The 15,655-nt window shown below is 42.9% G+C and overlaps 1 protein-coding gene across 1 annotated transcript; it reads right to left on the bottom strand.

Moving 5' to 3' along the window:
- Positions 1-13,153: 13,153 nt before the first annotated feature.
- COA7 (cytochrome c oxidase assembly factor 7) lies at positions 13,154-15,017 on the bottom strand. The gene is made up of 3 exons (XM_082313983.1): positions 14,904-15,017; positions 14,684-14,824; positions 13,154-13,694 (listed from the first exon to the last, which is right to left on the bottom strand). The coding sequence occupies exons 1-3, from the start codon at positions 15,007-15,009 to the stop codon at positions 13,246-13,248; spliced, it is 696 nt and encodes a 231-aa protein (XP_082170109.1). The 5' UTR covers positions 15,010-15,017; the 3' UTR covers positions 13,154-13,245.
- Positions 15,018-15,655: the final 638 nt, after the last annotated feature.

Genomic DNA, 15,655 nt, shown 5'->3' with positions numbered 1-15,655 from the left:
GATCAGTAAACACAGGACAAAATTCCCTGCAGCGATTGTGAAGCCTCCAGCAGAGGTTAGACAGGGCAGATAGCTGTCAGATACAATAAACACAGATAATTCTGGCTTGGGACAGAGAAATAGACTGCATAATTCCAAGGCCCCTTCTAGCTTAATTTGCCCAGGTTTCTATATAGCACATCATACATTATTAATATGCATATTAGTGTCCCAGTGTGGTGCGTTTTAATATCACTCATACTGCAATAAGATTTTATTTCCCCAGGAGAACATTCATACAAAATTATCTTGTGCCATCTGCAAGAATGAAGAGAGTATGACTTTTGTATTGAAATACAATGATGTTTTCATGACAGAAAACTGGTAAGAAGTGGCCAATATGCTGAAGAGCAGTGCCCAGTGTGAGTGTGCATTGCTGTGCCCTGAACAAGGCTGGGGCATGCTTGAAAGTGGCGCCTCTTGAACAGACTAGGAAAAGCAGAGCCCCGGGTCATGAGGTGATCACAAAGGATTGGACCACTGGGAAATAGCTACATTTGCAACACAGACAGAGAGAGGCTTTGTAGAAATAAAATGGAGAGCTCAATTTTTTTAATAGGAAGATATGAGCTGCCACGGTCTGGGCTGGTTGCCTAACTCAATGGACCCACTCACTGGACCCCCAGCACTTCCATACTCTTGGATTCAGGGCAGTTCTTTGGTTACGGCTCCTGGATGCCATAGTGAAGGAGAACTCTTAACACTTTGTGCAGCAAGACCCTACAGTTTAACCTCTTTGGCCTCTGAAAAGAGAGGTTTCAGCCCTCACATCTTCCCAAGAAGAAATGCAAAGCAGGTCTCACAGGCTCAGCAAACCAACCTGCTAATCACCTTCCCTCTGTTCTTGAACTAGGCAGGAATGGTGCAAATTCCTGGAAAACAGCTAAACTCTGAATGCAGCTCCTGCACCAATGCCTCCCGTGTTCCTCCCCCTCCTCAGGCTGCCTTCTCTATCCTCTGAGCCTTTCTGGTGGGCAAAGCTAGCAGCCCTCCTTACAAAGATGGGATCGTTCAGCCTGTGCACCAGGCATGTCCCTGAATTACCAGATTTGCTCATGTTGCCATCTGGTATAGCCACAACAGAAAATGTAGGGGGAAAAATATAAAAGCAGTATAGCCTTTCTGTATTTGTGATTTTTCCTCTTTTTCTCCTAATACAGATTAGTGGTGTCAGTATTCGCTTGTGCTGTGCCACAGGATTTGGTGATTACAAATCACCACAAGTCCTTACCAGGTTCCCAGCTACCTAGTGTACAACTCTTCATCCACTCATCACATTATTGCCTCGTTTTCTGAACTTTTGTGTGAGATCTGATGGTTTCTGTTCATCTGATGGACCTGTGTTCTTGCTTCCTCGTCTGCCCTGTCATTAGACTGGTCTCCAGTTTCTATAGAGACAGCAAGCTTCACCTTGATCTCTGAATCAGGGTCCCTTTGTTGCGTTTCATAACTGCAGAAGGACATTAGTTTGCTCCAGGCACTTAAGTAGAGAAAAAGATGTATTTGATTCCCTCAGCATAACAGTAATTTAAATGAGAGCAGCCTCAGACTATGAAGGGACTACAGAGAGCAGGTTATTGTGCAAAGGTCACTGCGCAGAGGCTTTAATGAAAAGGAGTTTCATGGAGCACTTGATGGCAAATGAAGGCAGGACCTTGAGGTCTTGAAAGGAGACAAGACTATTCTCACTCCTCTAATGCAAAAGCCACAATGTCCTTAATACAGAAAGCCAGAAAGATTAAGCGACGCTGATTATAGCTCCCAGGCATTAGCTGTGTCTGCTGTTACCTGCCCCTCCTGTTAGCGTGAGACTGGCTGCGCATGTTATGCCTCATGATGTACTGCTGATGATGATGCATGTGGCTAAAAAGAAATACATCTGGATGGAGCAGCTGAAGGTAGCGTGTGCTATCATCTCCTGTGCAGGAGGGCAGAGAAACAAGCCCCAAAACTCACCTCCCGCTAGCACTTCTCTGACAAGGCAGCGGCCAGCAGAAATACAGAAATCTACCAGAGCAGCACCTGGAAGGGAAGGGTGCAGCAGGGCAAAACCATGCAGTGGTGTCACCTGGAGCTGTTGCCTACCAGAAACCTGTCCAGTTGTGTTCCCTGTGCTCCTGCAGGAATGAAAGGAAAACGGAGCAATGATGTTTTCACCCTGTTAGCTCTGAGTGCCCAGATGCCAACTATTAGAGGCCAGCACTGGTAGCCAAGGGAACAGTCCTCCCACAGGAAAATAAGAAAAACACAGCTGAACAGCATGTAGAGAGGACAGCACACAAAAGGCTCACCAGATCATGAGAACATTTGGGTTTTGTTGTGGGGTTAGTTTGGTTTTTTTTTTTTTTCTTTAAATATAGATGGCTAGCTCTAATCTTTTATCCATCCCGAGTGCTTAGACCACCTGCAATCTAAAGTGCTGGGGCACTCTTCAGCCTTTAATGGGTTCTGGGAATGCTTCAAATACCTACTGCAATCCCATCAAATAAATGCACAGCTGGGTCTGAACTAAAAAACTTGCTCAGTTTCCAAAAATCAGACCTCTGTGTGTGTGTGTGTGTGCACCTACCCACTGGTTCAGCCCTGGCTACGGATAGAAAGTGAAGAAGCCCATGATGAAAGACTGTGTTTCTGTCCCAGCCCTCACCTTCTCTGCCCCACAGGGGTTTAAACTCTCTGCAGGCCCTAATTTAATAAATGCACACTAACAGCCCTGTGTTGGTGCCATAGGGGCATATTCCTGATGGGAGTTTCACCCCATATGGATCATAGAGGAATTAACAGAGGAGATCTTGCGCTTGTGAATAATTTCTGTTTCAGGTTGTCCAGACACTTTGCAGATATCTGAGAGCTAATTTGATCTGATTTGGGATTATATTCCAGGAAAGACCTGGTCTGACTATGCCATGATCTGGATCTGGTTCCTTTATTAAAGTAGCAAAATAGGCTTTGGATTGTGATGATTTCCTTTAGGAACACACATACCTGGGACCAAGCTCTGGAAACTGTCATCTGTTGAACTCCAGAGCTACACAAGGTAGTCTAGCATCTATAAGGAGTCCTAGCAGGCTTTCTGTTGCACACAATGTTACTGTAGCTCTTGCTGCATTCTGGAGACATCAGGGAAGAAAGCAGTTTGATATGATGCTCTCCTGGGATCAGGAGATGCTTCAAGGGCCAAATTGAATGGCTTGTCCTTTTCTTTTACTGATTGAGCAATGAAAAAAAATAGAATTCACTTTGAATTAATTAATCAGTTGATCTCATTTTGTGTAAGGACAGGTAAGTTCTAGCTAGAAATAATTCCTCTGCTATGCAATTTATTCTGGCACATTTTTTTTTGTGAACCCACCCTCCTTTTCAGATTCTCTAGTATTTTGATCCTGTTTTTCTTCAACAGCTCTGCTACGAACTGTCTTCTTGGAGTGTCTGGGCCAAGCTAAGTTACACTCCAGCAAGTCCTTTAAAACAATCAATCAATCATCACATAGGTCCCAGCTGAGGGAAGCTGATGCTTGATGTGCTGCAGAAAGTGTGCAGAGTCCCTTTGGTTTTAACTATATTCATAGGCTGAGCAGTATCGCACATAGCAATTTCTAACAAGAAACAGCATTTATGTTTGTTGCTTATTAGTTCAAGCCTCCAAGCACAGAGAGTACTCAATCAATTCCTCTCCACACATTCATCTGATCAATTTGCAATGTCATGACAAAAGCAGAGAAATATCCCATACCCCAGACTGCACAAGGACTTTCCTGAAAGAAAATTTTCCAGTATTAAGATTCCATGCAATTCGTTTTCAAGGATATATCTGTTTCCCAGTCTCACAATATCTCTGATTCAGCCTAGTGAACAGGAACTGAATCAAAAATCTTTGTTCTTTCATACTTAAACATCAAAAGACATCACTTTCTTTCTGTCACCTTATGTATGTCCCCAGGAAACGTTAATGCCTTTCAAGAGCACTAAGCGAAGTGTGAGCAGCCTGAAGCTTGCTGCTCTTCAGTAGTGTTAGCAGTAGGCTCCTGAGCACCAGGTGTCTTCGCTTGCCTCTATATGCCATTTTCCCAGGTTGTGTGTGCGATGCTGGCATTGCGCTCTGACAAAGGACCTCGCCTTTGGCTCTCCAAGGGGGAAACGTTTTGACTGGTGCTTCTAAGATGTAAAACTTTTCCACAATTTGGCTCGAAGTTCTCATAGATTGTTGCAACATATCTGGTTGTGGGATGACAGCAAGTATTCTGGCTCAGCACTGCAAAATGCTGAGGGAAAATATTAATTGAAATCAAGTGGAGGTTATTTATTTCTTCAAATCATAGATCAAAACCCTTGTTTGAAATTGTTCCCCAAAGATTACAATGGGGAAAAACAGTACATATAAAATGTTTCCAGGACTCTGCTATGGTATAAATATAGCCTTAGGTTGCAACTTGTAACTGCACAATGTCTAAGGCAAAATCATCCTGCATTTGAAAGGGCTGAATGCTTTATGTTCTTACCTAAAGACCACTAGGGACACGTACAGGTACTGCATAAGAAAATACATTCTGACCATAGGCTTTAGTTTAGCACACATATTAGGATGGCATTAGATTAGGAAAGAAAGTTCATAGAGAATTAGAACTGATCACTAGGGATCACCTATCTCCTGTCATTTACAGAACTATATTAACTAGCTTTTAATTTGTGTTGCAGTTTAAAACATCAATGGATCAGCATTGTCACTACGGTGTGATAGCGTGATCGGGAAATGTCCATAGCCCGTTGTGGGAGCAATGAACAGAACAGTCAGCAAGCATCACACTTAGGTGTTTCATGCTGTAATACACAGAAAACAGAAATTACAAAGCCAAGTACACTGCAGAGACAATTTGGTTAACTGTTAAATGGTGTGGGAAGTTTTTACTGTTTGCTATAACAAAACCTTTGTGCTCCTCCTATAGAAACCATCCCTTGTACTGAATTTGTTCACACATTCTGTGACTTTTGTAACTATGGTGTCAGTCCCTGGCATCCTCTGGTATCAGCTCCTGGGTTCTGAGGAACATGTAAAACTTACAAAACCCAGCAGAAAAGAACTTAGAATAGGCTCGGAGTTTCAAAAAGATCTAAAGATCTCAAATTGTATATAATCTCTCTGAGGGCCAGTATCTGTTCATCATAAATACCAGGGGGCGTAAGCTGCCAGTCTGAGGCAGGTTCAGCTCCCTGGGACAGCTAACGTCACTCTATCTCAGCCTACCTGGCAAGTAAGACACTATGTATTTCCTTTGTACCAACTGCAGAACGAAAAAGCAAAATAACGCCATAGAGAAAACGTTCCACTTAAGAAGGCACACAAAATAACTTCCCTGAAGGTAATTCAGCAAGACTGCTTGCAGTGCCGACAGTGTCACAGCTTCTTATTTTCTCTTCAGCAGTTATTAATAACACTTCTGCTGAGGTGGCTATTGCATCTTTCCAGAATAACACTCCACAAATATTATCAGAGTAACATTCAAAGGCCAGTTTCCCATTTTAGTGTTTCTTGGCTTGTAAAGAATTGACAAGCTCTTGCCATGCTAAATATTGTTTGGAGAATAATCAGTTTGGGCCCCTACTGACATCGTGTGACCTGAGGTAGAGTCAATAGCCATTCAGTGCCTTTTACTACAGAGATAATACAGGTTTCCTTCTCAGGAGTTTGCAGAAAAGGTTGTGGCAAAGCAATGAGCGTTTCCCGGGCAGGAAGCTCTATAGGAACATGGCGTGCTTCCAGTCGCAGGAGAGCTGGAAAGAAACCAGCTCACTTCTTTTTTTGTGGTTTTTTCCAGTGTTTTTTTGTGAGACAACGCAATGCTCAGACCAGGCCATTAAGTGTCAAACGAGGACTGTCAGAGTAAGGAACTTCTAACACAAATTCAGGTTAGCCTCATCTTCAAGTTATGAAGTTACATCATGGCCAAACAATTAACACTTTTCTTTGATAGCTTTCTTACCCCAACTCCGTATGTAATGGCTCTGTGAGCTGCAAAGCAGCTGTTTCTTGTGATTCACTGGGTGAAGTGCACTAGAGTGCTGCGGGTGACAGCTGCTGTATAAACATGCAGGGTTTTCATCTTCTTTCTTTCTTCTGTTTTACCAGAAGCCTCTCAGTTGCTAAGAAAAACTCTCCAGGGTATGTTTAAAGCACTGTATTTCAGTTTTGCATAGACAGAATGAGATCTTATAGAGAACTCCCACCATACTCATGAATTGGAGCATATGTGTGCATTACAACTATGCTGTTCACAAATCCCCATCGGAAATCACCACTCCAAAGTGGCCTTAATTTTATAATTCCGTGTCACACAAATCTCTTACTAGTTGATCTAAGGGAAAAAAGGATTACAAAAAAACTACATTACAAAACCATATTAAAAATAAGACTGTAAAACAAAGTGGTACGTAAAAAGTATAAAACATCATATTTGTAATGAATATACCATTGGTAATTGTACCTAATGTTAGAGTAGAAGACAATAACAACAAATTAGAAATATGTGATATAGTCTGAAATTAGTGTAATTAGTGGTTATTGTGTTTGCTTCAAGAGTGGATACTGAAAAATGAAAGCACTGGGAGGCTACAGATATGGCCTATGAAATTAGACATCATTGAAAATTTGGCACAGAATTGATCATTAAAGTCTTAAGAGTCTTGGAGGAACCTGTTTTGTGTGCATTCTGGGCCATATTGTTGATACAGTGTCTGGAAAATCAGAGCAGGGCACTGGCGATTGATACTGAAATAGGTACTACGGACTTGGTGCAATCCTGAATCTTAGACTGTAGGTCTCTGGGTCGGGGTGTCATTACGGGTGCACACACATGGCCTAATATCAGGACCTGAATTGAACCCAGCAGAAATTATTGCAGTGCTAGTACAACGGGATATAGTGCTTATTTTCTAATCTGTTTCTTGCTGTGCCATGACTCCTTTTCCTCCCTCTGCCCTCTTGCTTCACCCCCGAAAAAACCCAACCCTGGGCAGAACCATATCATTCTGAGGTCTAGTGGATGAGATGCTGGGAAGCGCAAGGGAAGGAGGAATTCTTCCTTCTCCATCTACCAAAGGAGGAGAAGAGCTACCTGGGAGGGTTCCTCTCTTTCACATGATGAACTGAAAAACTTCTGAGAGAGTGAATTTCTTTCCGCACTGAACAAAAAGTTTATGCTGTAACAAGGAACACTATTATTTTGCTTTCTTGGTGCGGCGATTACACCGGTGGGTGTGTATAGCTACAAGAACCACCTTCACACATACACTGCAGAGAGGAGTTGTTACTGACGGCTGAATAAAAGGTAAGCAAGCTGCAAAACTGCTTTTATTACAATATAACACAGAGACAGAACTACCAGAACAAGTCTGTTTTTCTGGTTCTACTACGTCATGCGGCTTCTTTACCGGACAGCATCTTTTGTCCAGAATTAACCCAAATGACACTTAACGATGCAACACGATGTGGTACCCGTGTTTCTCACATCTCAGTACAAAACCAGCGCTCCACTGGTGATCTTTTCACAGCTGCAGGAAGCATCCTGCAGTGAATGCTTTCATCATTTAAAGCCATGCATTCATAAGTCTATTTAATTAATTAGAGTTGATCACCATTCCTTCTGAAGTATATTGCTGCTTTATTAAAGGAGGTCGGCTGTATGCTTAGATCAATACAAACAAAAGAGAAAGCAGACAGTGGTTTAGGAGCTGTGAAGCTGAGATAAACTCCTTTATTTCTTAGACAATACACTGATCCTGAAGAGATCAACAGGTCTTCCATATTTCCAAGTATGCTATTATGATCACATATCTATCACTCTTTCTTTATGACCTCATAGGCTTTGGAGGAACAATTTTCTTCCCAAGAGGACATAAAATTTAGCCTTTGTAACATCAGGTAAAAAGAAAGAGCAGGAAGATATCTGCCTTTTGGTAATACCCTCATAATACCAGATCAACACGGCTATAAGCCAAGATTTCCAATTTTCACCTCTTAACAGATTTTGATTACGTCTCCTGAACGTAATCTCTAGGTCGAGAATAGACTGCTATTACTAGAGTCTACAATCTCTGCTGTCGACTGCATTAATCACGTATAATTTATAATACACTGAAATCAGACTGGCTGATCTTTTTTTTTGATGCTTTGTCACTTTGAAGGGACAACAGTCAAACAGGAGAGGGCCTTACCCATCCAATGCATCTGTTACAGCATCATGGATACCTGTGTAAAAAAGACATAGGTGTGTCCGGAATAGGCAGCAAACTGTTCAGAGACAGCCTGAAAACACTTTAGACTGTTTTTGATGGTGTTTTAGTGTAACAAAAGAGCCTTCCTTAATTTGGGTTTGCCTTGTCAGCCGGTGGTACAAAATTGGATGATACTTCATAAACTTATCTGTACTAACGCACTTGACAGCTTTTATGAAAATAGTTCATTTTATAATATTTAAACTCTGCAAGTCTCTGAGTTCTCAAGTGCTATGAAAAAACCTCCCCGCAACATGCACTTTATATGTGGCTTTCGTTATCTGCAATGTGTGTCACTTTTATTCAGGATGTTCCCAGCTGCTTCCCAGTTTGCTGTTGTTGACTGGAAGTTCCGTGGGGGGACTACTGACAATCATTAGTCCTCGTGGAAGAAAGCCTGCTCTAGTGCAGCAGGTCTGTTTGGACTGACGATCTGAACAAGCCACTCGGAGGCAGTCAGCATTACAAGCTCAAAAAAAAAAGATCAGGGCTTAAAATGTCACCCAATTCTCCAACGCCTTGAGCTACCTGTAATTGCTTACTCTATACACACTGCTTCTCAACTGTTGTATTACTAGACTGTTACACTCCACAGAGGTAGCATTTACTTACCTTTCCCAAGTGAAACAGATGCCCAGAATAGTACCGAGCAAAGAATCAGGCAAAGTGTGTTCCTCTAAAAGAGCTTTCCTTTCTTGAACTGCCATAAAATATTAACTGTTAACAGAAAAATTAATCTCACTTTTGTCACCACTGCTATTTTTCTTTTCAGCTCTTGCTGAAAACAAGAGCCATAGGCCTTACACCCACGGTATGCAAGAATGGTTTTCATATGCTGCCATCTGTCGTTACAGCGTACCCATTTCATCACTATACTATGCCGCTGGGGCTTTTATTCCAGCAGTAAGCATATCCCTTCCAAGAAGTCTGTTATAAGTGCAGTTAAATCAGAATAACTGCTTTAATGCATACGTGCTCTGCCTGAGACAGCATGCAGTGAGATTCTAACAATTCTGCTTTCAATTGTGGCAATAGCCAAATTAGTGTTGTTTTTTCTCCTACTCAATTTACTTCGATAGTAAGCTTGTATCTTTATTCAGACCATAGCCAGAGCATTCATCTTCTAAATCAGCAGTAAATTTACAGCAAAACATACGCATCACAAACTTCACATATATTTATACACACCGAAATTATAAGGGACCATGTCAGTGCATGAATACATTTACATATACTGCCCTACTTATTTAGACAGCTCTTTCAGAATATGTATGTTTAGTTACGGTTTGCATATATATAAACTATGGCTTTGAGTCCAAAATCTGATCAGTTAGCACCTTGTTCCCTAAATCTGTATTATAAAAAATAAAACATCATGTTTCAGAAGGCGGCAGGGAAGTAAAACAATTTGTGCGTAATCGAACAAGGGGTGATCACCGTGTGTTGGAGAGCAACCCTAAAGCAGTCAGGCACACATGGCACTCGGATACACAGTGACAAACCACTTGGCAAGATGCTGACAACAACAGTCAGGCTAAAGGTATTTAAAACCTGTGTGCAAGCCTTGTCTGAAAGGGAATCTCCTGCCTTGGATACTTATCTGTAATTCAGCAGATCTAGGCCAATTCCTAGCTCTTTTACTTATTTCCTCAACAATCTGGGGCAGCTCTCTTAAGCTCTAACCCTATAGCTCATCTGCCCAGAAGAGCTAATTAAGTTCTTTCCTCTCCTGCCTATTTCATTTGCAAGATCTATAGGCAGAGATGTCTCTGTGTACATACTGCCACACAGGCTCATTACTGTTTTGGACTTGGCATCATCTGAACGTGACTTAAACGTTTCTAGATCTAAGCTGACCGGTGAAAAGCTTCAGGCTCTCAGGACCTAAAGCAGCATGCCCCCCGGGACCGGCAAACATCACAGACAGCAAGAGGCAGCGCCCAGGATCAACATGCAGCCTGGACAAACTTCTCACAGTTAATAAAGTTGACAGTACAAGCAGAGGACAGTATTTCTGTGGCTGAAGAGAGCAAAATAAGCATGGTTTTAAAGTGGAAGTGGTAAGACTTAAACATCATGTGAAAGCAGCTCAAAATCTGTGCTTGTTCCAGCAGCAGGTTAGCTCAGGAAGTATGTGGGATTCGTGACAGCCTCTGAAAAGCAGAAACCTTTACACAGCAGCAAGCTGTTCAGCCTGAGCCCGGTACAGAATTACATTTCCTGGTTATAAACATTTGCACTGGAGAAGGGAAAAAAAAAAAAAAAAAAGATGTTACAGACTAATTTTTCGGAACTCACTCGCTGCGTATAATTGCTGTTTATTCTGTTTGATGCTGTAATGCATTGAAGCTTATTTCCATTGGTCACCATGGATTTTTATTTTCAAAATGCAGGCTATATTCCTATATTCCACAGACTATTCCTATATTCTTACTTCATGTAGTATGGAAATCTAGGGGCAATATAATTCCACAATAAAAACTATGTACAGCCATCTTGAAACTGGCTGCTGATATTGTTCAATACATTTGAAGTAGAATATATGCGAAGACCTTTTTTCACTTGTATGTCTCAAGGTTATCACATGCAAAACACAAAAATCATACAGTATCAAAGTTTATTTGGACACTTGATTAATCTTCTAGTTTTCCTCTCAGTTTGCATCTTTTGGTGATTTATTACCCTTATCCAAAATCCACTATAAATGTAAAATTTAAATTTTGGATCTAGAAATATTAAAACATGTCAATTAAAAAAAAAAAAAAATTCCTTCCAAAACACTTGTAGCGAGCTTTGTCGATGCTGCCTTTGAGAGTGATAGTAGAGTTGCATCAGTTAACACACTTTGAAGCTTTCTCAGTATAGTGAAGCTTCAGTGACGGAAACGTTTAAGAACAGCTTTGAATGAACTAAGAGAGGACTTAAACAACTTGACTTTCAAGCCACAGCCTAAGAGGAGGAAGAAAAAGCCAGCTGCTATTTGTGCAAATCTGGCATGTTCTGCGTTTTTTAAGCAGTAGGTAGCAGGAGACATACTAACATATTTACTTCACTATTCCTCCTAAAAAAATAGTAAAAATTAGTTAGAAATCATTCTTTAATTTCAGCTGTTGCAATGGCTGTATGCAAGTTGAAATGCTGAGCATGCCGAGAAGCACACAAATGCATGTAATTTGCTAACTTGCCAAGCAAGTAGACATCCTTTCAGCAGTAGGATTGTAGCATAAACCGGTACCCAGAACTATCTTCTCGTCCTTCAAGTGTAATGTTCATTTTGGACTGGAGAACCCATATTGTTAGCAGCTCTAACAGAACCTCTTCGTGCCTTCTGAATGTATGTAACACAAACCCAGCAACTGAGCGCAGCATTCGGCACTTGCACAGGCGTGCCATATCCCACATCAGGATGTTTGCGCACCAACTCTGTTGTAGGTGAACTCTCAATGTCATTTTGCGCTCTCAGTTACTCAGGCATTTGTTTCTTTCTTTTCAGATTGAGAGACACTATTTTTTACTTAAAATATGATACAAAGCAACTGTGAGCTGCTTTTTACCATGAGGGGGGGGAAAAAAAAAAAAGCACCGTAGAAGATCCATATCACTATGTTTAGAAATGTCAATGAATATATAAAAATGGGACCAAAAAGCAGTCATCAGATTGAGTGTAACACCAAAGCATGAAGTTAAGCAGGAAGGAGACGAGTGACAATGGGATTCGCACGGGCACTCCCTGTGCAGATCAGTGTTCCCGGTAAAGCGAGGTCTGTGATAGAGCCAGGCACACAGACTGAGCAGGGGCCTGCACAGCCGGGCGTTTCAAATCAACGGATGCAGCTCACATCGTGAATGGCAAAGCACCAGCATTCAGTGGTTGTCGCCCAACAGAAATCCGTTTCAACTCTGTAGGCTAGACCTCCATTTAAGAAGACAGCAGCTTAGCACAACTCCATCCCCAGACTGCACACTGCTGTACAACAGCTTTTACTCGTGTGCTGAAGTGATCCACCCCTCAGTTTCTTCACAGCTTTCCCACCTGGCCCTTTTTCCTGATCCCAGTTTTTTACTGAAGATGTTCTTTGACAAGAAATTTTTGGCTTGGCTCCAATTAAATGCTTAATTATTTAGAAATCAAAGTATATCAAATAATTCCATAACATTGATTTACAATCAACTAATAAACATTTGCACAAATGAAATAATTATACTAACAGCCTGTAAAACCTAAAGACCGAACTGAGAAATCAAGACTTCTCAGATGAAATTATGACATTAACGTAATTTAAAAGTCAGCAAGACATCAAGTTATTATTTCTCCCTATAACAAGTCACCTCTTTTTTTCTCCTAGTTACAAGTGCTGTTTTGATGGTATGATGACAAAGTAACTAAATCAGCAAGTTTAAATACAACCTTAGGATAACAATACCTTCAGCAAATAAACTTACTCAAGTTTCTCAAGCCATCCTGGTATAAAGCAGCCTCAGAACAGACCACCCAAGCATGCACACTACCAAAGTTCCACAACTGCTTGTAAGAGAGATGGCACAGTTTTGAATGTCCACACTGGGATTGCCTTGCAACTGTGAGAGTGTGAGTGTGTTTTAGAAGTGGTCCAAGCACAGGCCTCAATACTGAAGCACTAGACACGAGAGCCTTTCATACTTGAAACCATAGGGACAAACTTCCAAAAGGCCCGAAGTTTTTGCCTTCCTTAAAGAGCAGGGATCTAAGCAATACACTTAAGAACTTGTGTATTTAAAAATGTAGAAAGGCACAGCAGAATTGGTCATGTTTGTTGCATCCACAAAAATATAAGTTTATTTGCATATGCAAGTACTTACAGGATATTTATTTATTATGAATGAAAACTGTATGCGCACAATTTAAACAAGCTCACTTGCCATTTAAAACTGCAGTCTTGATAATCGCAACTGACAATTTTACTCCCCAAATGTTAAAGAACTTGGGGCTTCTTTCTGTTCTTTATGCAACTGTTTTGCCCTGTTTTTCAAATCCTCTGCCTTGGCATCATTCTTCTCAATGCCATCTCCCAGTTTGTACATTCGACTGGCATTAGCACAAGCCCATATGTGACCCAGCTCACACCCTTTCAGCGAGTACTTCAAGGCACGGTTCATGTCCTTAGGGACCCCAGGTGCTCCTTGGAGGTATATTACACTGAGGTTGAAGCAGCTAGGAGCAAAATTGCCATCACAGGCTTTTGTGTAATAGTCTCTAGCGACAACGGGGTCAGGTTTATCATCATTTACTCTCCCATCATGGGCCAACAGCCCAACGTTATGACACGCATTTACTGACTTCTTCCCACCTTTCTCACATGACTTCATAAAAGAGCTGTAGGCAGCTTTCAAATCTGGGTCAAGTCCACCTGTCAGCCAAGAAACCAAAAGATTACTGTAAGGACATGTTAAAACAGATGGGAGCTCTCTGCTTTGCAGCATGCTTCCCAGTGCTCTTTGGGAAATACAGCATCCCTCCCTTTAGATGCTACAGTCAAAATTTAGGACTTCAGAGACACTATCATTGTTGCAATTACAACGGTTTTGCTAATGTCTTCAGGTTAGGAAGCCCTCCTCCACTCCCCAGTAATCACAACTTATGCAGACAAAAAAACCCCAAAATCCAAACCACAAAACATCCTTTCCACTACTACATCTACGGATTTCTTAACAGCTTACACTACGCAAAGTATTCTTTTGCCAGTATACCCATAGGTACACTACGATTGTTACTAATTTTAAACTACAGTAAAAATATGTTCCTTCCTAGTATTGTCATTTGGAAGAAGACTCCCTAGTTTAACTGCTTCCAATTACTGTACCAGCAGATACATGTTGGGAGACTTGGGGCCTACTTATATGTCTGTAAGCAGTGTTACCAGTCTGTAAGTTTACTTCTTCCTTACTTTCACTAAAAAAGAACACCCAGACAGGAAGAAATAAAAATTTTAAGAACGGGACACACAGCAACATTCAGCACTGGATATACTTACCACTTAATACAGACATAATTATAAAAAATAATACACATGGTTAACATAAAGTTGATTCTTCAGAAGGAAGCGATTTAAGGTTTTGCACCCTTCCCCAGCTTTTATTATGTGACCATAAAAGGGGCAGGAGAGGTAGTTCCTCCTTCAAGGTCAGGAGGAAATGCAGGTGGTTCAGCACCTTTGCAAAAGCAAGAGCCGTGTTTCCTCACAGGCATCAGCCGCCCTCCCGGGCCGCCAGCGGCTCAGGCCCGGGCAGCGGGCAGGAGGGGCTCAGAGGCAGCGGAAGGCACGAGGGCGGGAAACGGAGCCCCCGACCGGGAAGCGGAGGCGGCGACACGAGCGCCAGGGCTGCCCCCCCGGCTCACCTTTGCCGATGGCCTGGTAGGCCCCCAGCTTGTAGCAGCTCTCGCTGTGCCCGTGCGCCTCGCAGTTGTCGCGCAGCACCCGCGCCGCCGCCACGAAGTCCTTCCTCGCGGCGTCCAGGTAGTCGGCGAGGCGCTGGCAGCCTGCAAGGCAGCGGGGAGGGGGTTGAGGCTCCCGTCGGCCCCCGGGCGGCGGGCAGGGGCTCACGGCGGGGCCGCTTACCGTCCGGGTCCTTCTCCTTGAAGCACTGGTAGCTGTACTCGACGTGCAGGTTCTCCAGGTAACTCCTCACCTCCTCCTCGTCCTCGAAGTTGATGAACCCGGCCATGCCGGAGCTGGCAGGGCCGCCCGCGAGCGCCGAGCGAGCGATCCGGCGCCTCCCGCCTCCCGCGAGCGCCGAGCGATCGCTGCGGCCCCGCCCCCGGCCCGGCGGCGGGACTCGCCTCTCCCTCACAGGAGCCCCGGAGACGGGCGGTTCAGAAGCGTTCCGCGAGAGCACGCTTTTAGTATTTTCCTTTCAGAGTTTTGCACCCTTGGGTACGTATTTCTGAGGCCTTATTCAGGTCAATCAAATCCATAAGTTGAGACGTCACCGTATACATTAACACACTACGCGTGGCCTAGAAGGCAGGGCGGCTTCGCCGGTTCCACAGTTTCTTGCCCGCGTTGTTTTGTCTCGGATTAACGGCTAAATACTTTTCAACTCAATTTCAGAACGGGGGAGTTGGTGCTAGTGACTGTTATCCGCAACCGTTCCTTTTCGTGGAACAACAGGAGATCTTAGAGATGCTTTTTGAAGCGGCGGAACCCTGCATCCCAGTGCCTCTGAGCGGGCGGCGCCGGGCTTGCTGAAAACACCCGGAGCCCGGTGAGCCGTTAACACCACGCAGCAAACCCTAGTTCTCTGCTGCTGGATGAATTTTAAGCCAGACGTGATATTAGGATACTTATACAAAATATGGCAGGCTATCCAA

Source organism: Platalea leucorodia, assembly GCF_965183815.1.
Source record: "Platalea leucorodia genome assembly, chromosome: 5".
NCBI lineage: Eukaryota > Metazoa > Chordata > Aves > Pelecaniformes > Threskiornithidae > Platalea > Platalea leucorodia.
This window is presented reverse-complemented; position numbering and strand designations above follow the sequence as displayed.